The sequence below is a fragment of the Varroa jacobsoni genome, unplaced genomic scaffold (assembly GCF_002532875.2).
Source record: "Varroa jacobsoni isolate VJ856 unplaced genomic scaffold, vjacob_1.0 scaffold_320, whole genome shotgun sequence".
Lineage (NCBI taxonomy): Eukaryota > Metazoa > Arthropoda > Arachnida > Mesostigmata > Varroidae > Varroa > Varroa jacobsoni.
In genome coordinates, this window is record NW_019213222.1 from 125,965 (window position 1) to 149,849 (window position 23,885).

General features: G+C 38.2%; 2 protein-coding genes and 2 long non-coding RNA genes across 5 annotated transcripts in view; 2 read left to right on the forward strand and 2 right to left on the reverse strand.

The window, feature by feature from the left end:
- The window catches only part of LOC147753656 (uncharacterized), a 12,423-nt gene extending 3,696 nt beyond the window's left edge, over window positions 1-8,727 (reverse strand). Inside the window, exons 1-2 of one of the 2 annotated variants that reach the window (XR_015310537.1) lie at window positions 8,659-8,727; window positions 313-856 (exon numbers count right to left, since the gene is read on the reverse strand). This is a non-coding gene — a long non-coding RNA (uncharacterized LOC147753656). Of the gene's footprint in view, window positions 1-312; window positions 2,378-8,658 lie in introns of those variants that run through there. The other variant, XR_015310536.1, reaches the window with a different exon arrangement.
- On the forward strand, window positions 4,888-8,732 carry LOC147753657 (uncharacterized). The gene is made up of 3 exons (XR_015310535.1): window positions 4,888-5,080; window positions 5,492-5,540; window positions 6,907-8,732. It is a non-coding gene; the product is annotated as an uncharacterized LOC147753657 (long non-coding RNA).
- A 51-nt stretch (window positions 8,733-8,783) lies between these two features.
- Las (lipoyl synthase, mitochondrial) lies at window positions 8,784-14,579 on the forward strand (the record flags this gene model as incomplete). The annotated part of the gene is made up of 10 exons (XM_086967851.1): window positions 8,784-8,803; window positions 9,251-9,317; window positions 9,987-10,102; window positions 10,227-10,344; window positions 10,610-10,696; window positions 10,877-10,984; window positions 11,324-11,452; window positions 13,189-13,335; window positions 13,572-13,661; window positions 13,915-14,579. Coding segments are annotated over 10 exons (1,095 nt in total), but the record flags the coding sequence as incomplete, so codon positions are not given.
- Window positions 14,580-17,572: 2,993 nt separating this feature from the next.
- Window positions 17,573-21,821, reverse strand: LOC111259320 (uncharacterized). Its single transcript, XM_086967854.1, has 5 exons — window positions 21,802-21,821; window positions 20,160-20,433; window positions 19,717-19,976; window positions 19,266-19,388; window positions 17,573-18,892 (listed from the first exon to the last, which is right to left on the reverse strand). Exons 2-5 carry the CDS (start codon window positions 20,350-20,352, stop codon window positions 18,842-18,844), a joined length of 627 nt encoding a protein of 208 aa, XP_086823980.1. The 5' UTR covers window positions 20,353-20,433; window positions 21,802-21,821; the 3' UTR covers window positions 17,573-18,841.
- Window positions 21,822-23,885: the final 2,064 nt, after the last annotated feature.

Below are 23,885 nucleotides of genomic sequence, written 5' to 3' on the forward strand. Positions count from 1 at the left end.
TAGCCGACTATCTATCTATCTATCTATCTATCTATCTATCTATCTATCTATCTATCTATCTATCTATCTATCTATCTATCTATCTATCTATCTATCTATCTATCTATCTATCTATCTATCTATCTATCTATCTATCTATCTATCTATCTATCTATCTATCTATCTATCTATCTAATCTATCTATATAGATATATATGGACGCGCTGCGATGTGAAACTTCATCTTCTCAACTGGTGAACGGTCTGCGTTGTGATCGAGCCCCACCAATCTGTCGCTCACGACAGCCGTCGCGATAAACACTTCACTACTTACCCTATAGTGGTCGCCGGTCTTGTTGTTGATGCCGCGGTCGTACTCTTCACGAATTTAGCTGCCTCTACGTGTCGTCGTTTGCCAGCCAACCGCACGGGGAACTCTCTCAAGGATCGGTCTGCCGTTGGCTGCATTGCTGCTAATGCCACGAATAGTTTTTCACACACAGATACACATACGTACATAATCCAATATGCACAGTTTACACATCACAGATGGGTGCCACTCGTCCATTTGACGAGCAGCGATGCTCGTTTTTCCCATTGTCACACTGCTATTACAGCCGAAACTGCTGCTCTCGCGTCGCTGCAGTTACGACGGCCGCGTACGGGGCGTTTCCTTCGTTCGGCATTTCTTCGGTTGACTGATGATGATGATGATCGTGTCGCTGACGGTGTCGATGCTAAGGCTGACAACCAAAGGCGACGATCTGGTCATGACAGACGTAACGGCATAATGAAGCATCGTGTAATGGTGACGACGGCGGTGACGCTGGCACAGAGGGGCAAAGCCAGCTTCTTCATCCGCTGGTTCCATTCAATTGCTGTAGGAAAACCTTTCTTCAAATGTTGAGTATTATTGAATTGTTCCCTTTCACTATTTATATATTAACTAAATACGCTTACTTGATTGCTCCATCATAAAAGGAGGGCTAAGGTTTTGGTTAAAGGACGGTACATTGCTACCGCTCAATGGTTCAACACATGAATACCAGTATCATTCATAGGAAAATGATTAATGCTGTGAGATCTCAACCATATGAAAATACTCTGTTTTTTAAATTAAATCCAAGCATGCTTTTCGCCGTACTAGCAGCCCATGGCGCGTACTAGCGTACAAGGGACATTTCCATTTCCATGTGCGGACACTCGGTCTATTAGATCCTGTATACTTCAATGCATCGAATCTGGGGATGAATGAAAATTTACGATAATTTGATTGAATTCTATTAAATACCGGCATTTTCGTGGATATAATGGTCGGTTTCGAGACCTAGCTTTTGACAAGGCATAGTTGATCCTTTGATCGCTGCCAATTCAACAAACGTCGTGATGTTATGAGACAGGTATTGTTTAAAAAAAAACCATTAATGCCTCACGTTTAGATTATCGATAACTCAGTCAAGAGACAAAAGGAACCTTCTAACCGTACTGATTATTTGTTTCTAGATAACCTGTAGCATGCCGGATTTATCGTTTTGCAGGTTACGGTTGATCATGTCAGCTCCAGAGCTTTCGTTTGGCGTTGTACGCGCAGAATAATGTTCGATTCAAAGTTTTATTATAATTGAGTCTTTCTGCCGTCGTCATTGGCTTCGATCTAACGGTTCGTTAGAAAATGGTTATACTTTAGAATGCCGAAACGTTTAATCTGAAAGAGGCTAACAAATGCTTCCAATATAACTATGTAATACCAACACTACATGCAGCAGTAATCCGCTAATAGTACAATACAGGCAAATGTCATCTTCAACTTGCCTCCTTCTTGTTTGGCTACAGAAAGTGTTTCTATCAGTCATTTGGCGCCTAGCACTTCTGTTCTATTGAGGCTAAAAGTGTATGCATGCCAGAAGCAGCACGCCAGTTGGCTGAGCCATGACTAAAAACATGAGCTATGCTAGCAAAGCCGACCGAAGCGGCCGCCGCTGGCCGTGGCAACTGTTTGTTTCCCGTCATCCGACATCATTTTTCCCATAGTCAGATCTCATAGGAAAACTCCCAGCAACGAACAGCGGGGATAGCAGTAGGAGCGGCCGTAACATCAGCAGTGACTGTACCGGGACGGCCCCGGTCAAAGTGGGTTCCCATAGTTGCGCTGTGGCATTTCATGCCGGTAGTGGTAGTTGACGATACGAGCAGTCGTGGCTGTAATTGTAATAGCATCTGCACAGAGCTGAGGTACGAAAAAATAGACAGTTTCTACGGTTTCGGAAGGGAAAATAGGAACGAATTGTAACGTACACAATGATCAACGATTCATAACCACTGTTTCTTATTGAACATAATAATTAACAGAAAGTGATTCCGTTTTAGGAAGATTTTTCAATATATATTCCGAGTCCGTGGCTAACTTACTCTGAATTAGGCATCACCGTATGTTCTAAAGTGACTACTGCATATAAATACGGCAAGATTATATATATATAATTTTTGATTAAAGAAGAAAACATAAGTAATCTACCCGTTACATTTTAGAATTCGTTCCTTAACTGACACTTACTTACTTGAGTACTCGCAGGTGTATTTAAATAAAGAAAAAAGTTGTACTTTAGCTATTGTCTGTCTAACTATGCAAGCATGCCATCCATATATATGTACCATTCGATTCTTGAGTTACACACGGTGCACTTGAACGATCCTATATTTAGCTATTATGATATAACAAAATCCGTCCCGCTGTAAAGCTCATTTCGCGTTTGCAGAGCTTATAGCAACTTGCTTTCAGAAGTATGAGACTTAAAGGCGGATGAAAAAGCCGCGAATTTTCAAATGGGCCAGCTTAAACGCAGAATTAGAACGTTTGGTTTCATTAAATACAGCGACAGCTTGTGTAGACGCGCGCATTATACAGAATGAGCAAGACCTGAAAATCACTCGTCAAACTGGTGAAACCGATGAGAACGAATATCTTATTTGGGTCATTGAAGTGTTTAGTTTTGCTTTCTATCGGGCTTAAAAAGCCATTTGTATATAATTCAGTTACGATTCGTAAGATAAATCCGCTGATAAGAATTTACTTCTTCAAGTACTGCCACGTACCAGTAATTGAAAGATTTCTTCTATTTAATACTATAGGCATCAGAGCTAAGTTAAATAATGATTAACTAATCAACGTATATCGAATAACCACTCTCTGAAATAATACGATGTGTAAGCGGCCAAAGGCGCTGTCGTGCCCTTACGCTGTTTCAGTAATTTTGAAAATGCCAAATGTACGCGCGGCCGATTTCTAGAAGTCATTCGTTCGTTTGCCGCGAGGCAGCGCTGCCGGTCGCTTCCAAGCATTTCCACGAGTTTCGTATACGAAGTGATGTTAGCGAGACAATCGCTATTGCTTCTTCGTTTGTAGGGCCACTTTGCCGTTAACCAGAAGACTCCTTGCAGCGCTATTTAGCATCAAACTGAGGTCAAACTCGATGTGTTTATTTTATTTTTATAAGTAATTACATTTCTATCAGTTAAAAACAGCAATAAAAAAAAAAGTCTATTTCACACTTCTCACTTCCGATCAGTGAATGCCTGAGCGATTCATCTTTCATATGTTTATTTGAATTTATTATTTATGCGAAAATTTTATATGAAAAAAAGGATCTATATGAAAAAATTGAAAAGGTTGTACTAAAGTTCGTTACGTTATAAGTTGAAGGAGTTGTTGAAGGAGGCCTACTAGTATCCTTAGTTATTGGGTTGCCAAGGTTTTTCCATCGGAGTTTCCTGTTGCCAGCAGTATGACACACGCTCACATTTTGCTTTACGGCTCGTTTTTCAGTAATGATTAATAGTACTCGTCTACTTTTACGGGTCACTGCGACCGCGTGTGGAATATGGATGTCCCAAAATTTAAATGCTACGTAATTAAAATATTACATATTTTTACGAATAATAAGAGAAGTTAGCGTGCATATATTTTCCAGTTGAAGATTTGAATGGGAGCAAGAAGATCGATATTAGAGTTAGGTATCAACAGTGAAGACTTAGGTTAGGCTACTCACAGATCCACAATTGTTTCTTCTTGCTTTAGCCTTCGAACCGTTAAGTTGCCACTTGCCTTACTAAGACCTATAACGAGCTTTTTTTACAATGAGCTACAGTAAGGCAGAGCTGAGGGATCTACTTGCTCGTAGGTACCACTTTTAAGACGATTCCACGCATGTTCACACACTATCGATACGGTAGTGCAAAGGGTAGGTAGATCGAAAAGCTGCTGGCCGAATATATACATATATATATATATATATGGGCAATGCATGTTATCGGAATCTGTTATTATAAATACGTGCCGAGATGCATCGCTTCTTTTACGTCAGCCGTTTCTGTTGTCATTGTTTTTCCTGGCGTTTTTACCGTAGGCGCGCTTATTCCTTTTGTGCTTTTTGTCCAAAGTCACTTTGTTGTAACTGAACGCGACGACGTTATGTATTCATTCTCACAAAACACAGCGAGTAAAGGAAGTTTCCGACGCAATGAATACACACATCAACGAGCTTTGATCTAACGTTGTCGACGTCCCCAGGCGGGAAATTATCTGTGGCGCCGCGGTGTGTACCGACTCACAGCTGAGAACTGTAACATGTACAGCATAGGCAGACGGCCACTGCACGGAAAAAAGGCGACTCTAATAGGGACAAAAAAGTCCAAAGGAGTCCGAATTTGAAACCGAAGGTTTCGGCATCATTTCTCGCGGGAACGCTACCGCCACACCGTTTGTGGGAACCGTAGCTACGAGAAGCTATCATTATCATCATCATCATCACCATCATCATCATCATCATCATCGCCGCCGCCGCCGCCGCCGCCGCCATAACCAACGACAACAACAACAATAGCGACGACGACAATAGCCACGGTACAAGCGCAGCCTATAGTTAGGCCTTTCGGCGCGATCTAATCACGAGAGATGGCATATAAGGGACAGGCCGGTTAAGCGGTTGAGAATTGTTACCGTCGCAAACGAAAAATACGGCAAGATAAATAAGTATATTTCAGTGTATATACAACAAAAGCGCTTGCTACAAAATGGAGTCGAGGGTAACAACTATTGCCGTGAGGTAAAAGTTACTGTTAATTGTTAATCTGTGAGTAGCAACTATGTGTGCTTCTAATTGAACTGTAACATATATCTAGCCGAACTTAAAAACCATATTTGCGTCAACGTAACTTGTGCGACGATAGATTGATTAAACTAAAAGGTGTCTTTGGTGTTTATGTTACAAGTCGGAATTTGTAGAGGAATCACGAGTTATTTGAATAGATATCTTTTCATAGCATGCAAATTATAACTTTGCACAGTTCGCGAACCATTACGCGATAGCTCATCAAGCACATGGCTAACCTAAATACGGTTCAATAACATATCTAACATTGACCAACGATTATTATGAGACAAAACAGAAATGGGTTCCGAGGGAATCTACATATCGTAAGCTAAAGTTACTTTTACGTTGTTGTACCCTTTGCAGTTTGAATCCTACAGGAATGTATATCTCTGCCTCCGTATTTCTACCCCAGGTAACTGGACGACATCTGTACATTCGCTTTTCATTGCTTTCATCCCCCTTATCATTGCTTAACGAGGATAGAATGCTCGCAATTCTTTTAAGTAGTCCGCCAGCGTATGACTACAGAACACCGTCTGTACAAATGAAGAATAGCAGACCATTTCTATATTCTGCGTTCTATCAATTATTAGGATATTTTTACACAGGTGTATACAATAACTAGACATTCATCATGGACCATATGTCTTTGTGAAAGTAGATACTCTCGCGACGAGAGGTATATACAGACAAAACACCTTTGTGACGACCCAGTGATCATCTCTACATTCTCTTATGGAGGACAATACAGGAAGCCTTGAAAGCGTAAGGACTGTAAGCTCTTCCGTTTTTATTTTGGTGAAAAAAATATGCAGTGGTGAACCCCGATAATGAATCCTTTCGCTAACGCGCGTTTCATCAACACGTTCAAATCTCGACTTAAACTAGCGACGAAAGAAGGCTCAATTCAACTTTCGGACTGGGACGAGCATCTAAAGCATCCATCTCTGTTTTCAGATCCAAATATTCACGTGAAATCAAAGATATATGGCCCAAATAAGCACTACGGTCTTACGATTTATCATAGATTGCCTACAGTAGCTGCCGACATGGTTTATTGTTAGTAGAAGAACAATCACTTTCATTTTTGCATACGACGGGCTAGAGACTGCTTTAACTTCACACAACCTAGCTTTGATCTGGATCTTAACTTGGCTTACAATAATATGATGAGTATTATACATATATATATACGTATGGGGTGCGGTACCTAAATTGGAACAGGATTTGGCCGACTGTTTGTCGTAACTGGCACGTTTTTATCCGTCGCTCTTGTTACTAGAAGTAAGCCCGGAAGCACGTTTTGCTTGGTACGCACTTATGCGGTACAAACTTTGGGTCGTTTTTGCAGAATGTATGTAGCTTTTGAGAGATTTTGGGGAAAAAATTATTTAAGACAACAATAAGGCGCAAATTCTGTGAGGTAAATCTAAAGATCCTCGGCAGGTCGAACACTTAAGGGGCTCAAACATTTTTGAGGCCAGTTGGATTTGTAATGCGGAAACTAACTGGCCGGGTAAAATCGGATGCCGACATCGTGCTTCAAATCCCACTTTTTTCAGGTCAAGAATATCTTGAGTTCAATACAAGTTGTCGTGCTACGAGGCTGTATGTATGCTAGATAATTATTTCACCAATATATCTTATATATACCCTTATAGTAAATACGACAACTGAACAATCGAAGTTCTAAAAAGAAAAATTACTGCAACGTTATGTCTGTACACAGTAAATTAAATAGAAAATATTCCTACATGACAGAATTAATCTGACAAAAGTTTCAGAGCCGTTCGTCTCGGTGGTTGGTTCTCACGGTCGAAAGCCGACGGGTAGTGAGTTTCGAGGTGCGGGCTGGGGGAGAGCGTTCTGGCACGCGACCATTCTCTCCGCTTGAGGTCCAGCCCACATGCGATGCGGTTCTAGTGGCAATGGTGCATTCGATTGGCGTCACCAACGTGGGGGAGGAAACAACTTGAGAAACAAGAGATGGGAGATGCGAGCCGGCAGCAGTCGCTTGCTCAAGTCAAGTGCAACGATCGCGTGCGGTGCGATACTCAAGGGAAAAGGAGAGCAAAACGCGCAATGATCTAATGGCCGTAGAAGGTTCCAATCACATCTAGATCCGTGAGCAGACTCGGGTCAGGTAATAAGATGGATGCAGCACATCTCCCGTCTCTACAATCCGTGTCATTGAGACGCTACTATACATATAGTCACTCATTCGCTCACTCAAGTTGATTAGAACGGCCGCACCACACGGTGCTTCAAACACGATGGAGAGGTTGACAAGTGAATCTAATCATTATACCGTTCTGGCATTGCTTAAATTTACGCATGAAACAGGCAGACCAGTGCTAGTGTTTTAACATGAAGCAGTCAGTTGTCTATTTGACAACGTGGGCAACTAACTTGGGGCAGTTGTGGCCGCTTCAATATTTTACACCTTTAAATTAAGTAGATATAAATAGCTGCGGTTAATACGTCAATTATAGATTTTCTAAATATTCATTTGGTTTTTTTCTTTAGTGTTGTTTTAACACATATTTCGTCTGCTCCTAAACGCGTTCATCTAAACAACGCGCAAATGAATTAAAGACTATTTGGAGTCTTTGTTAGTTGATCTATTGAAAATCGCTCTTTGTTATTGTTGGTAATAATATTGACTGGAGGCGATTAAGTATTCCTGTATATTATAACTTTCTATGAGGCCTGTTCTTAAATTGATTTTTTACTTGTAGTCACTTTTTTCTGAAAAAGGAACGTGAATGTATGGTTCATGCAGCGACATGTTTATATTTTCCAGCTGAGCACGACCTTCCTTCACATGTTTGACTGCTATATCTTATTATATCAATTGAGACTCATGGGGCTGCTGTAGCAGCCAGGCAAGAAATGAGAGAAATGTAGCTGACAAAAATACCAATTTTACTGTCGAAATTAACTTATCAATTAGAATTATGCGTACTCTTCACCGACAAGACCAGTTTTAAGTGGACAGAAATACATTCTAAATAACCATGATTAAAGCTCGATACGAATCGGTCAGGATATTGGTGAACAGTCATGCTAAGACAGCGACTGGTGCCTTCATTTACTATTAAAAATGTCATACTAGAAGCGTATTCTATTGCTTGTTGTCCATGTTCACATGTTATATCGAAATAGGTAACGTCGCTAAAGATACGTAATTAAGCAGATGTGGTAAGCCGTAAGACGTCACCGATGCACAAAATTTGTATCCTCTAAAATGAAATGACTCTTGTTTCCGTTGCACTCTTGTGGTTACTGATCAACTCTACTATAACTTAATATGAATAGCATGTACACTATTTGGTTCAGCAACTTATTACACTTTGTAAACTAAGTTTTAAATAGAGTACGTTTTCATTTTTGTTATTATCGATGAGATTAAAAACTACTAAAATTGTGTAACACAGTTGCCTTATTGTTAACGCAGATAACTCAGTTTAAAACTACACATTTATAAAGACGCCTCTGATACAATAGAAAAAAACACGTTTTTTATTTACCGTTCGGCGCGCTCACCTACGGTGTACAGGATGACATACATAATTCTCACTCATTCCGATGTACGTGGCACTCCTCGTCTTTTCAGCCGTATCATGCTTGTTTGATGGTCATCAGCGCGCAATAGAATACTCGACAGTCGTTCAGGTTTGAGATAATCTTTTACTTATACTACAGCACGTATATTATTAAAAGTGGCGATATCCTCTTATCAACAAAATAGTTTCCAATCATAAAATACATTGTATAGAAGCGCTATTAAATGAAAAAGTTAGCGCTAATTTCATAGAGCGTGTTATTATCAACAACCCTTAAAAACACCTGAGTTATATTCAGCAGCTATATATCTCAATCAAAGAACCATCTGTACCCTTCACATCAAACTTACATTGTAATCTGTTCTAAATTCAATAAGAAAGTCGACCTGAATTTAGGACTGAAGCTCTATGTGAGGCTATCATACCATTGAGTAAGTATGTATAGAACAGTTGCGTTAATTGCCAGAATGCTAAGACAATGTGTTCAGCTGCAAAGTTTAGCGTCATCGGGACCTATTTTAACTTCAAACCGTGCTCCGCTGAGTACTTCGAATAGATCAAACACTGCAAACATTGAAGATGGGCCAGACCTCGGCGACTTTATTCAAGGCAGCATTACGAAGGTACTGTGTACTTTTTTTCCCCAATATACTGAAAGAACAAACTATTTCAACGAACACTATGGTTTACTGCGCCTCTTTTTTCTATAACCTTGCTCGTTTCCATGAAAAAATTTAACGTCGTTTATATAAGTACAATTTATAACCGCGCAATCTGTGCTTAAATTATTAAAAAGACAACTTTTTATGTAGTTTTTGGCGATTGTTCGAAAATAACATGTTTTAACAATATCGGCACTCTATATCGTTTATGTTATATTATAATTATCTTTCTTTTTTAATTATTAATACTTTTTTTCTAGTGAAAAAGGCCATTACTTTTCATTTTTGAATAATGTTTTCAACTGAACAAAATTATGGGTTGAAAATGAAAATCGGTAAGCATATTCATTAAAAAGTTTAAACGTCTGCTTTACCCCAAACCAACTTAGAACAATGGAAATCCTGACGCGATTTTTCAATCCTTTTACTATTCGTATTTCTCTTATTTAAAATACCGAAGCTATGTAGTTAGATTTTGTGGCACGATTGCCACCATTTGCTTACACACAAACCGTTTAGCACATACTAAACTGTATATTTTTAAGTTCATTTTGATTATAAATCGTTATCGTTAATATTTATCAAGTTTCAATCGTAAAATTGTCACAGTGCTTTTGTTTGACAACACAGGGTGACACATGGGCTAATTACAAGCACAAATTAAAACGTGAGCCGGGGGAAAACGAGAGATTAAGGCTACCCCCTTGGTTAAAAACCGAAATCCCACGCGGCCAAAACTACTCAAGGTTAGAACGCTATTGGTTAGAATATATATGAGCGCATACTTTTCGCACATAAAATGACGGATTTATTGTGGAAATACGAATATGATGTATACAACTTAAAATTACATCTAAAAATATATTACAGACTGAAAGAATCGCTGCGAAGTAAGAAATTGTATACAGTATGCGAGGAGGCACGGTGCCCCAATATGTCCACTTGCTGGGGCGGAGGCGAGGACCACGTCGCCACAGCAACCATCATGGTGAGCGTCTATTATACAACCAATGTTAGCACTAATATTATATAATAGATTTTCTTGTATCTATTTGTTTGGCTTGGCTTCGCTTTAAAAATATTTAGACACTATGATCATATAACGGTTGATTCATGTTAATATTATCTTAGTGTTTTAACATCTAATTGCCTGTGATACTCATAGGTCTGATTACTATAGGACTAGCTTAGTAGCAGAACGAGGGTCACATATATTATGAGGCTATTGGCAATATTTTCTTTATCAATTTCAGGTTCTGGGCGATACTTGCACGCGGGCTTGTCGATTCTGTTCTATAAAGACATCTCGGAAACCCCCTCCGCCGGATCCAAACGAACCTGTAAGAGATGCACAAGCAGATTGTTCTGTCCTAAATATCATCTTGTATTGCTTACTTCTTGCCATGCTCGCGTTTTGATTAAAAATATGCAGAAGCGGTTTTTGCACCTGGCTTCACATTCAGTTAGTTGAACATAGCCTAGGATTTTTAAGCAATCTGATTTTCGTACATAATTTTCAGGTAAACACGGCTGTTGCCGTATGTGATTGGGGCATCGATTACGTGGTCCTCACTTCTGTTGACAGAGATGACCTTCCTGATGGAGGGGCTGCTCACTTTGCCCAAACGGTTTGTACTTTTCTATTGATATGATAACTCTGAAGTGACACAAAATTGCTTGTGAGTTTTCGCCTAGTTTATTGACTACTCTACAGTAGTACATCTCCTACCTTTCTTTTTGGTTCGTCGCTTGGATGAACGTATGTGTTATGCTAAATTTCAGCATTACCGGCAGAGGCTTACTGCTCATACTGCCATTTACGCTGACCTATATTTTTCGGACCATTTCGTTTGAGAAAACCGACTCTTAACTAACGCACAATTCATATAACTGCTCATTTTCAGGCAAGCTTTTAATGCGGTCAGCAACTAATCGTCTGAGGTTATGTGGTTGTCGGGTCTTTTCAGGTGACAGAAATAAAACGGATCAAACCAAATCTCCTAGTTGAGTGTCTGACAGGGGATTTCGGAGGTGATCTGGAAGGTGTGAAGACCGTTGCCGCGTCGGGTCTAGACGTTTACGCCCACAACATCGAGGTAAAGCTAAACGGACCATTTATCGCTAGTTAACGCAATTTTACATAAACTTTACTCGGGATGTCGTATTAATCTTGTAATTTCAGTGCGACATATATCCCTCTCATATGTTTGGCTTACGTTAGTAGATAAAGAACAATACCATAGAAAATCCGTTCAAATGTAATAAAGATGAGAGATCTATGAAGATCGGTGGAAATCATAGGAATGATATGCCGTGATCTTTATTGCACGGTTACACTTCTATTCATCAATCTGTAACCACACAAATATCCCGGAAGAGCGAAGCCGTTTCTTCTGCTTTTGCGGTTATTTAGCTGCTGCTCAGCTTTGCCAATCTATAGTTTCCCAGGCTTTATTCAAAGCGATATATTTTAAATTAAGTTTGGTAAATCAAAATGGAACGTTATTTTACTCAAGGATGTTCTATTTTAACCGTTCTAATCGTTGGTTTTAATGGACTAATTCACAGCCGTTGGTAAAAAGATGTCCGAACGAGTGAAATGGTAATCATTCAAACACTATTTGAGTCCCGTTTCAGGAATACCTTATAAAACTGCTCAGTTCGCACTTCACCAAATGCATCCTTTCTTGCGATATAGCCCCGTTAAGTAGTAACAAGTTGCTCTGTTTATCGTTCGGAGCCGCTGCAATCATAACCCGCGTGTACACGGGCTTTAATGACGATAGCGAGGTCTAATTTTCTGGGCACTCATCTACAATTTGCGCTTTATGTGACGAACGGGAGCTGTCAATTTTATACCCGAACTTCTGCTGAGTCTCAGTAAATAATTAATTCTTAATCCAGTCGACTGTGTATGTGATTAGTGATACTTCAGAGATTATATTGAAATATGTAAGACGTAAATATATTTTTGTAGAATGCACAAAAAATACATAGGATCGGCGAGGACAAGGAGAAAGCAGTAGTGGCAGCGAAGCATTAATCAAACATGATCATTTCTTTGGCACACGGTGGAGGCGCTTGTTCTGGAGAGTACACACTTAAAGGCACTTTCTCTATAACGCTTTTTGCCCATTAGGGAAACTGGGAAACGAGACACCATAAATTTTCCACTATACAAATTCCACATATAGCAGGTAGTGCATTACTTTTTACAGGGGATCATGACATTTGCACTTACTAACAAAAGCAGTCTATAAAAATGTCTTAATTCGTTATGTCAAGCCATGAATTTTACTGACACATTTTTGCCAATATACTTTATCAACTAGCGCGTACCTTAGGTTCACGGGTTAGTTTTGTAAATCTTAAACATGCAAATGAGTTTTTTTCCAAACAGACCTTTTCAACATAGAATTTTTTTCCATCGACCCAAGTCGTGCAACTAATATTAGCAGAGTCGTTCAAGTCGTTTCTGAGACATCGATACGAGTAGATAACATAGGTGTCTAAGTTACAATTTAAGATTTTTCGTGATACTCATTTTTTCTTAATACTTCATCCTTTGTCCCCTTGAATGCTTAAATATATGCAAAATGAATACTCTCAAAACTCTCAGAAGATTTTTGCTTTATTGTATGTTGAAACTTTACTCGTTTTAAAAGATGGGGTTCCATCCATAAACACCTACGGCACCCGTATAACACCACGGGTATTATAACACGCACACATGCCTTTATAAACTTTTACACAAAACTTTGTGTACCTCTGGCTTCACTTCGTGGCTATATTCTATCGAAGATCATTTCGCTCTTTGTCTGGTACGAAATAGGTCGTACCTGAGTTGCAATCGTTGATTCGCGATCGGCGGGCGAACTTCGATCAAAGTCTTGCTGTTTTGAAGACTGCTAAAGTTTTCGAGCCCAAACTTCTCACCAAAACATCGATTATGCTCGGGTTCGGCGAAACGGACGAACAGGTACGTTTCGTCAACCTACCATTGTGACAGCTGCTGCCGGTACTAAAATATCTCCTTAAATATTCTGCAGTAGCTTCTTGTATCTCTAACTACTTCTATCCATATACCCCGCGACCCGCGTTTGTGAATCTATTTTTATTTTAATTGACGGACCATCAATGGATGTCAGTTAGATACTTGTATGTTTAAAAGCGATAATATACTTTTCGCTTCTAATAACCACCTTGTTGACTTAGGTAAAACGAGCTATGAATCTTGTACGTGAAGCTGGAGTTGATTGCTTCACCCTTGGCCAATATATGCAACCGACAAAGCGACACGTTAAGGTAAAATGCTGAACATAAGTTTCTTATCTGAAGCATGTCAGCGTCTTCTTTTCGTGTATGATATATCAGCAGAAATTGCCTTATTAGAGTAACGATTATCAGGTTAGTATTTGGCAACAGGTACTAATGGTTAGAAACGAAGCCGGTATTGGTAAAATCAGTTGAAGCCGCCAACAGATAAACCAACCAGCATTTTTATTGTAACTTAATTAGCCTTGTAACTAAAGGCTTACCCTAATATATTTGTTTACAGGTGGTCGAATATGTTCATCCCGATAAGTTTAAACAGTGGGAGGAGTACGGTAATTCATTGGGTTTTGTGTATACGGCATCAGGTCCATTGGTACGCAGTAGCTACAAAGCTGGAGAATACTTTGTTAAAAAATATCTTAATAGAAGAAAGCAGGAAAAACTAAAACAGCAACAACAATACGTTTCTTCATTATTGTCAACAAGAACAACGTAAAACAGAGAGTATGTACAGGAAGTAAAAAGTATGAAACGTTAAGAAACGCAGTAGCTATATGAGTCAGCAACCGTAAACACAAAACAGTTGTAACCGAAAATAGCATTTGCTTCGATCAAAAATAAGTCATATTCTTTCTAACAGAGACTGAATGTGGCAGGTAAACGATGAGGACGCAATGAGAATTAGTCTTAATGTAAAGTCTAATAAACTTCAATACATGGTTTAAACACTAATAATACAGATATATGGCTGTGATGTATAATATCGTATATAACAATATTACCTATACAGCATACCAATTTTGAGCCACAGGAAAATGTTATTCTTCTATTGTAGGTGTCTATTTAATGAAAAAAAGACTTTCATGTTTATTTTAAAGGTGCCATAAGCTGTATGTGAACTTTTCCTGCAAAGGTGGCCTTTCGTAAATAAATAAAAAGCTTTTTTTATGTAGATGTCTTAGCTAACATTTGTTAACTTGCGTTAGCTAATGCACGGAATTATTCGATATTCATTATGTTGATATTTTCTGGTAAGACGTAGTCTAGGCTGAAGATAACACATACAGAATTATTTATATAGAAATGAAGGTCTTCATTTCGATAAACGAAGTAGGGCTGAGAATTGGCTCATCGGCCGTGGAGTGGAGTGTGAACATGCTATTAAATATTCATCCATGCGTGTGCTTTTCGCATTAAACTATTAAGTGCCGAGATGAAGTTGCACGTACTGGGGCGCCTGATAAATCATGAACATTTAGAGGGGCATACTCTTCGAAATTTCAATACAATGTCTTAATAATCGATTTAATCATTTATTTGATTACTAAGTTATTGTATCATATTAGAATAGGGATATCTTGGTTACGATGAGATATATAGCAATAGAAAGATCAATTCATGTAATGTCCTTTTCGAGTAGATAGTCGTAATCTCCAAGAAAAGCCTTGATGCATCCTTTAGTTTAGCTCTTCAACGTTTTAAACGAAAACGATTATACGAACCTAATTAATGTTCGACCGAAACAGCATGCATTGTTGTGTCACTACATGCATTGTCGACCGTTAGCAATCGAGTGACAGTGGATTTGCCTGAAATTAAAATAGAGATTAAAATAAAAAAAAAATTTTAAATAATATTAACCTGGTAGAACTTTATTGGCTTATAATTCCAAGCGATGACCAAGAACGCCTTAACACCTTCGCAATAACTAGCCGGAATGAAGGTTTCGGCTGGTTTCACTAATGCTTAACTCGAATGCAATAAAAAAACGTGTTTTTTTTTTTATATAATCTTCGGCAAGGTTACATTTTTACATCTATCAATACGAACAGCAATTCCTTTTTTGGATCGTTATTTTCTCCAAATATTAGTCTAGTATAAAAATACTCAATGATAGCCTTGTACAAGGTTCCAAAGTTGAGGTTAAGGAACCTGTGGCTGGATTAACAGTATTATAAGTAGTAGATTCAATCTATTCTTTGTATATAACAAGGAGCCTATGTTAATATTGTTTTCTCATTCCGCGGATGAGTTAGTCTGTTCTTTTATCTGCCAACTATTTCTCTCTGCTTTTCACACTATGGGTTACAAGGGCTGTCATCTTGATTGCTGACAAGGTAACCAAATCATCGGAACTCGCCAAGACTGAGGTTGCCATCAACGAGCATATTCGGGATTTAATTGTAGACAAATGTAAAAACCAAATATAAATGAAAGGCAAACAATAAGGAGGATCGGAAAGACGTTGGTGTACCTGCCTCATATTCGTTTGCTTCGAAATTATCAAAAGAGGGTAACGGTAATCATCTTATTTTTAACAAATCTAACTAATTTTTTAATAATTACTAAAGAAAGTGAAATTTCAATTTATAACAATAGATGCAATTTAATTTTACCAGCAATCAATTTTAGTAAAAATTCGTTTGTGAGTAATAACTTTGCGAACTGCTTCATCTTACTATTTTATTTCAGTAAATACTAATTGAAGTGATCTATCTGTTTTATAACTAATATACACAAGTATGAGTTACTAACATTACAAAACCTGGTGGTGTATCCATAGCACTCTTTTTCGTTATCAAAGCTTCCCTTTGGGATTTTTTTCCACAAGTTTCATTTGTTGTACATATTACATATATATACATTAGATATGTCATGGTTTTTAGAAGCTACAGGTACTAGTCGACGAAAATTCCTGGGTAGAAAATCTAACACCTTAATAAATTAGTCTTGATGCTGTTGCTTTTTCTAAAGGTTCACTACGCTTAGTTCATTCAGTTTACCCGATTGGGACAGCGACCGCACGTCCCGCTGATGCAGGGCCAAACCATCGATGTGGCCCAGATACATCATCATGGAAAAATGCCCGCCTTTGATGCTGATCTTAAATAATGTTAAGCTTCATTGGTCGAAATTAACGCTGGAATTTTGTACGCCTTTTAAACGTTACTTTTGTATTTTTAAAGCAAAGCTTTCCTTAAACTAAGAGAGTCTTTTTTCAACTTTTTGTCACAAGTAAGAGTTGCGGGAGAAAATTGTTGCATTGTAACATGTACAACGCCAAAAGCCTTTATTAACAAGCGCACCCTTTAGAAGCTCCTAAAATATTTATTGAAAATGTCTAACTTAGTCATTAGATGAGTCTGGCTGAATGATGAGCCTATTGCAAGAGTTTTACAGTTATTCAAGGAATTTGTCTGAAGTAATCTATAGACGCATCTGTGATGTGATTTCCTGCAAACTGATCATCTTGTTATTACATTATTTACTATAAATGGGTACTTGTAATTCACAGATTTCGTTGGACACGTAATTTCTGGGTAGTTTTTGCCTTTAGCTAACAAATTCTATTAGTTCAGTGCAGCAGTTTCCTCTCTGCTGTTGGAACCAGTTAAAGACTGCCATTAGGGCTCAACAACTGTGGACTAATGGCACCTAATTCTAGTAGGCGTATGCTTTGGTTATCACGTTTGCTTGGAAGTTTGTCTCTTCTTGCAATATTATGGAATTATGACTGTGCGATAATTTATATATCTTTAAATACATAAATAAATAGGCAGAGTGACATTTCTTCTAATATAGTAAAATCATTTCATTATACAAAATTGTGATTTGGTACAGGGCAAATCGTATTATTGATATCTGACAGTAACTTTCATATTGAACATTACACTAATGTAAAGTGAACAGTTTTGACGGTTCTTTGAGTTCCATGCCGTTCCATTTCTTTCATTCTCCAAGGTCAAAAAATTGCTCACTTATAATTGAATATATTATAGCTTACAGAAGCCCATATAGCCGCTCGATGTTACCCAAAAAAAAATAATTCCAAAAATAATAATAAAGTTTGATCAAAATAGAATGCTTTTCAATCGGTTTTAAGTCAACTCAAAATAGTTATTATACAAAAGTAGATTTGAAGGGATCCAAATAAAAACGTCTTTCATAAGTGTCTCGCAATTTATTTACAAGGCGAATATTCATATACATAGACATTATCTTGAGAGAGGCTACGGCCAGAGGAACAATTACACCATCAAACATAATCTTCCACTCACTAATTTAACATATCTATTACGAATAGCATTTTTCCACAATTTGCAGATGCTTCCACCAGATCATGTTCGCTGTACTGGTTCAAAATCGGGAACGCATCCCGTGAATAAATATTACAACTGGTGTATGTTTTTACGAGTTCATTCATTGTTTGGCTAGTTCGCGTATAAAGATTTGTGGATGGCACTTAGAGTATGTATGTATGTATGTATATATATATATATCCACAAAAATGCAGTAATAACATAATGATTATTGCTTGGGCGAAAAGCGTAATTAATTTGCCCTAATTCACTTGCATTTTATGGTTTTATATTTCAGCGGAATGGATCACTCAGACTATATTTATCTCTTTCGCAATTAATAAAGAAGCCATACAATTGTACAGTACGATATTTTGCGAAGATTGTCTAGATCAAATAGATTATTTCAACCCGAATATGATGAACTCCCCACAAATTTCGTGCTCGTTTCCCTCACCTCATTAACATACGTATTATTAATCCGTTTTAGAGGTTACGGATTCTATTGGAGGAACTCACTTCTTGATTCCCACACCTGTTTAATGCGATCTGATCACGTATGGGCTGGTAACAAGCTGAGAACTCAAGAGGCGAGAACATACAGCACAACCATATTCTTTCCACGGTACCTTCATGGCATAACATTCTTGCCGTTGTACGGCGCGGCATATTGACATAAACTGTGTTATAGAGATGAATAAAGGGACATATTTCTGAGTTGGGCCTTCACATTTACACAGATGTAAACGCGCGTACGCGTTTCAAACGAGTGTGGTAAGCTCATCAGGCCCTTTTCGGGTTTTCACTATCTATTGACGCAAATCAGCAAACGGGAATAGCACTGAACCACGATGAGGTGCACACCGGTACTTCACTGTATTGCGAGGCGTTAATGACGACGAAGAACAACCGTAGGTTTTGCTTTACATGGGCATCGTCATGTTGGCCCTCGTGTTTCTTCTTTGATCGAGAAACAGATTAGCTTTACAGTCTCAGGTTCGTTTCATTCATTCTTTTAACATAAGAATTGACACTGCTTTTGTTCTCTATATGATCCGTTGTCGTTGTAATAAACTTTATTATGATTATTATCATTTTCATTATTATTTGCATAGACTTTTCTCAGGCATTTCACAGCGGGTCATCCCAAACAATACGCTGCTCGTAGAACTCTATCACCTTCTGCAATTTAGATTGTAAGTAGTGTATGCGTCAGTGACTTCGACCGTTTGTAATAAATTAATTATAAAACTGTCTTAGACCTCTAAGAAGTCTAATAAAAAATAAAATAGCTGTAAAACAGCACTAAAGAGAATTGACATAGAATAAGTCACAAATCCGTTACCAAAACTCTAGCCTAATATATATGCTACTGTTTTAGCAAGTCTAGCTAACAGGTATCACTTAATTTTGGAAAAACACACATTGTGAAAGGCATAACTTACTAGGGACCTATTTCGCTTCGACTACAATTGTAGTTCATATAGAAAATTCATATAGAAATTCATTAGGTATTTCCGAAGGTCTACAAAATAATCTCTCTAGGCTTACCAACCTGCGGGTATTTGATATTCGCGATCTTGGCAGGAACTACTTGCGGAGCGTCATCTGAATGTTTCCATTTGATGAGGAATACCAATTCACCCTCGTGTTCCGTACAGCCCAGGATTCGCTCGACCTGTGAACATACAAATAAAAATCAATCGTAATCTAAACTGGATTGTACCTGTTAAATAATCTTACATATCTACTCTTTGCATATGATAAAAAAGGCACATCTTAGTAATTTATTATTACGATAAAAAATATTGCTTTTTTTCTAAAAATAGGTAGCCTTAAACAGTAAAAAATTACTACAACAAGAAAGTGAAACACAATAAATTTTTATTAAGGGACAAATCGGTTTACTCAAGCAAGAACCACTCTTAATTCTCCGAAACTCACAAAGTGTAATTGGTTGAAACCGTTGTTTTGTGTGGCTGCCAAATAACGACAGGCGTTCCTACCTCTTGGTTTAGCCCGTTGAATACGCGTTGCTTAGAGCCACTCGCTGAGTTTCGGTGACCCATACGACTATCTTCAGATTTGCTCGATTCACTTCCAGTGTTTTCTACAGTTTTTTCTCCTGAGCGTGTTTTCGAGTCGGTTGAGCGACGAGCTGTTGTTGTTGTCGTTGCCGTTGGTGTCGTCGTCGTAGTTATTGTTGCGGCCTTTGGAGACTCACTTGTTTGCGCTTGCGACTTGGTCGCCTTTTCATATTTGCTAACTGTGCAGGACGAAATAAAGTTGTCGATTATTTGTCATTTTCAGTCTAATTCAAAGCAGACGATCTGCGTTCGACATAGATAATAAAAAGACGAGCATCTACAGTAACTGCGCATATATGCCTTCTGGGCTCGATAATTATGGCAATCGACATTTTACTATAATTTAAATTACTTCTTGATACCTTTTGAGGAGGAGGGTCCTGTAATGACTGCAGTGCCAGAAACTGAACTAGCTTCGCTGTTTGACTTTGCCGAAGTAGCGCCAGCCTTCTCTGCGCTTCTTTTCGTTCCTCGACCACTCGACGCGGCTTGAGAACTTGTCTGGTTTTCTTTTCCGCCGGCAGCTACCTGCCTGCCTCGTTTGGTCTCTACCATCACGCACGAACTCAATGATGAGGCCCGTGTAAGCACCAAGTAGATGGACAAATGGGCTTTCCACGCTCGTTCCTGACCCGCCTACAAACACGCATGGATAACAAATTTTCACGCAGACTTTAAACAAAGCATTGGAATATTTTGACATTACTCAACATGACTGCTTATACTCTTGTAACGACAAAAAATTATATCTAGGCACCTCAACAACGACTCCATCGATTTTAATGATTGCTTTGTTGTGTAGCCTTCTGCGAAAAGACTCAGTAGTACATGCTTAGGGAGATGCCAGTTTAATCGTGCGAAATCCCTGACAAACTCTAGCGTTGTAAAACTGCATCGACACTATCCATCGAATAAGGAACGTCATTTGGTGATTTAAACGCTGCTGACCTCGCGGTCACCACAGCAGCCACTCAGATTATGTATTTTATATATATTTTTCTATTATTCATTTGGATTCTTTCCTATTTGCTATTCGAACTATACTCTATCCTCTTTCAACTGCTTGGCATATACTAGACGATATATACCACATGAAATAGGTCCGCTGTAGGTATTTACCTTTCGCACTTAGTTGAATATTATGTCGTGTGCTATTGATGAAGTTACTTGCAGCCACGAGCGCATGTACTACCTGCTTTTGTCTACTGTGCTCTCCGTGTATCTAGTGGGGCAAGGTTTAACTTTACTATGTGTGGTTTCACTCATATTTGATATTCTGTAGATGCCAAATAATTTTATGGCCACTGATGCAACAGTTAAACACCTAATTCACATATGTTTTTCTCCTGAGACTGCTGAGAGTAAAATTTAGTTATTTAAAGTTGTCGGGTAAACAGAGCGTCAGATTAACACAACGGAACGCCACTATCCAATCAGTATCAGATTGCGCCATTTTAGATTTCAACTTTGATGGGTAAATAAGCCTAGGTGTATTTCCACATTCCTATTTGACATGAAGCACACAGTAAAAAATAAACAAAGGTCAGTATTGTTATACCAGTGAGTGCGGTGATGGCCGGAAAATTAGTTGCTTATGAATTACGCATATGGTTTCCACCACTTCGAACAGAGACGGTTCAAATTAGATTGAAAAAAGCTAACCTCGTCGAAACCATCAATACTGGAAAACTTTGACAATATTGCCACTTCACAATATTTTAGAAAATATTGCATGTCTGTATATAAGGATAATAACGTTATTTGTAGATAAAATTTGCTCGTTAGAACCTACCTAAAGGGTGGTGAAACAAATTAGGCGGGATTTCTCTAATTCCGGGTGGTAGTGGCGGTTGGATTGTCGCTTCAAGGCTGAACTATATCAACAACAACATTTGCTCTCGCCCAATGCATGCGGTACACAATCCAACTACCGTTTGTAACCGATAGTTTGAGTCCAACGATGCACATAAAACTTGGCTTAAATATCGGAACTAAACAACTCACCGCGTATAATGTGCTTTGTCCGACCGATACTGTTTAATCGACGGACAGAAAACAATGCTGGTTCTAAAGAAGGCCTGCCAGCACGGATTGATTTAAATGCAGTTATTTGTTTCTTTGGCGATTAGGGGTGAGGACCAGAACAATCTGGCACAGATTCTGTAAACGTTTGTTTTGTTTCTTGGCTTTTTTTTTTACAAACGACCTTGTGCCCAGCAATGCTTCAAAAATTTGTCGGACGACTCAAAACGACATATATATATATATATATATATGTCGTTTTATATATATATATATATATATATATATATATATATATATATAGATCGAACGGTACTCGAATTGCAAGTTCTAGTTAAGTGAAATCTCAATTTTTGACGTTACTATTATTTCGATATTTAAAATGTAGTGATTAGGAAGATAAACGGAGTAATTCTACTCCATAAAAAGTTTTGCCACTATACGATATGTTTAAAAAAGACATAATACCCTTCGCTATGTATGTTAAGTGTTTGCAAAAGACCCTCTAATGGCTACTGCAATTAGATACACAATCACAAAGTAGATTTTATCTCTCGCGAACTACTAGTGCTGTTTTTTTTTCATTTTCCTTCAGACACTGTAATCTAGAAAGACTTCGCTGCTGTCAGCTTGCGCTAGCGGATATTGCACCGTTCAGATATGATGGTTTAATGTTTCCTTCAGAGCGAGGTACTGGCAAAAATCATATGAAGATTGTTAAGCACGGTTTAGAGTAAGTGGAAAACCTCGTTTAAATAATAGAAGAAGAAAAACACACTTTACCTAAATTTGCGGCTAGTATGAGAGTCAAAACACCCTGTATGGCGATAGGTGTTTATAAAATACAATTAAGTCAAACGTGATTTTAGCTCTGAGTTTAATATGCGTTGTTAACGAAGTAGCTTTGTCTCATTTCTATTGTACGTTTCGAATACAATGTTTCTCTTGTTTCGTTTAACAAGCAAAAGTCCAATACATCATTATTTCAGTATCAGAATAGATAAGTAAATTGTCATTAAATAATACATTTGTACACACACTTGGCGTGCGGAGAACTATACAACTCAATTTACTCCATATTACCATTATCTCGTAACTACGTGTGCGCACCGGCTATGCACTCAAAGAAAAATTTTACCAGGAATAGATTCCTCTATAACGTTGAACTTCATTAGTGTAGTTCAGGCAGATAGCAACTGGAACCGACGCCCGCCAAACCCTTTCCAAAATGAAGTGACGTATCTCGATCCAAATACATTTTTTGTGGCATGTTTAGGACCGGCTTGTGTTTGACCAACAAGCAGAAGATCTTTAGGTGGAATCCTAATGCTAGAGATATGTAAAATAATTAATTCCTTTTATAATTTCGGAACCTTGCTCAACGCGGCTTTTCCAATCGTTTTGTACTATCGTCGTAAATTGCAATTTCATTTAATTTTTATGTGAATCTTATTTTATGCTCTAAGCAAACTACAACTATGTTTCATCTAATTGAACAAAAAATATATATAGATTACTACACTGACTGGATTTTATATTGTTACACAGTTAAAAATTGATATTTAGATGTAGAAGGAATTCTCATGGGGTTGCTCGGCGTCACGATTTCAGCATCCTATTGTATGCGCGTAGGGGAAAACATGTGGTTTCGAGCCTTACAGTAACTATTGAAGCATGCAATGATCAGAAAAGTTAAGACTTAACTATCGTCATCAGCAGTCATGAACGACATCAATCTGTAGCTGCCATAATAGCGATCAGAATCTCCACTCAAGTCCGAATTCATTAGGTAAATACCATATTAAATAAATATAAGTGCGCGAGAACACGAGGCATAAACGTGTGCAACGGAAGTGTGACTTAATTTGGATATTAGGAGTCGGACCGGACTAAAGCCCCTTATGGTTATTCGAATAATCTAGAACAAGCAAATTTCAACGGTGTGCTTTGCGCCATACGGACACCATCGTGACGAAAACAGCACTCAGGTACCGGGAAATAGATTGGCTGAAAAAGCTGGTCTCCATCCATTGAACACTGCCGAAAACTATAGATAATATTAGTGA

Bases quoted from the DNA above. Each gene is read 5' to 3' on its own strand.
- LOC111259320 (XM_086967854.1), bottom strand. From the start codon at position 20,352: ATGGTAGAGACCAAACGAGGCAGGCAGGTAGCTGCCGGCGGAAAAGAA. The intron at 19,977-20,159 runs GTATCAAGAAGT...CGTCCTGCACAG, and splicing joins AGGACCCTCCTCCTCAAAAG to TTAGCAAATATGAAAAGGCG. The intron at 18,893-19,265 runs GTTGGTAAGCCT...TCTAAATTGCAG, and splicing joins CGAATATCAAATACCCGCAG to AAGGTGATAGAGTTCTACGA.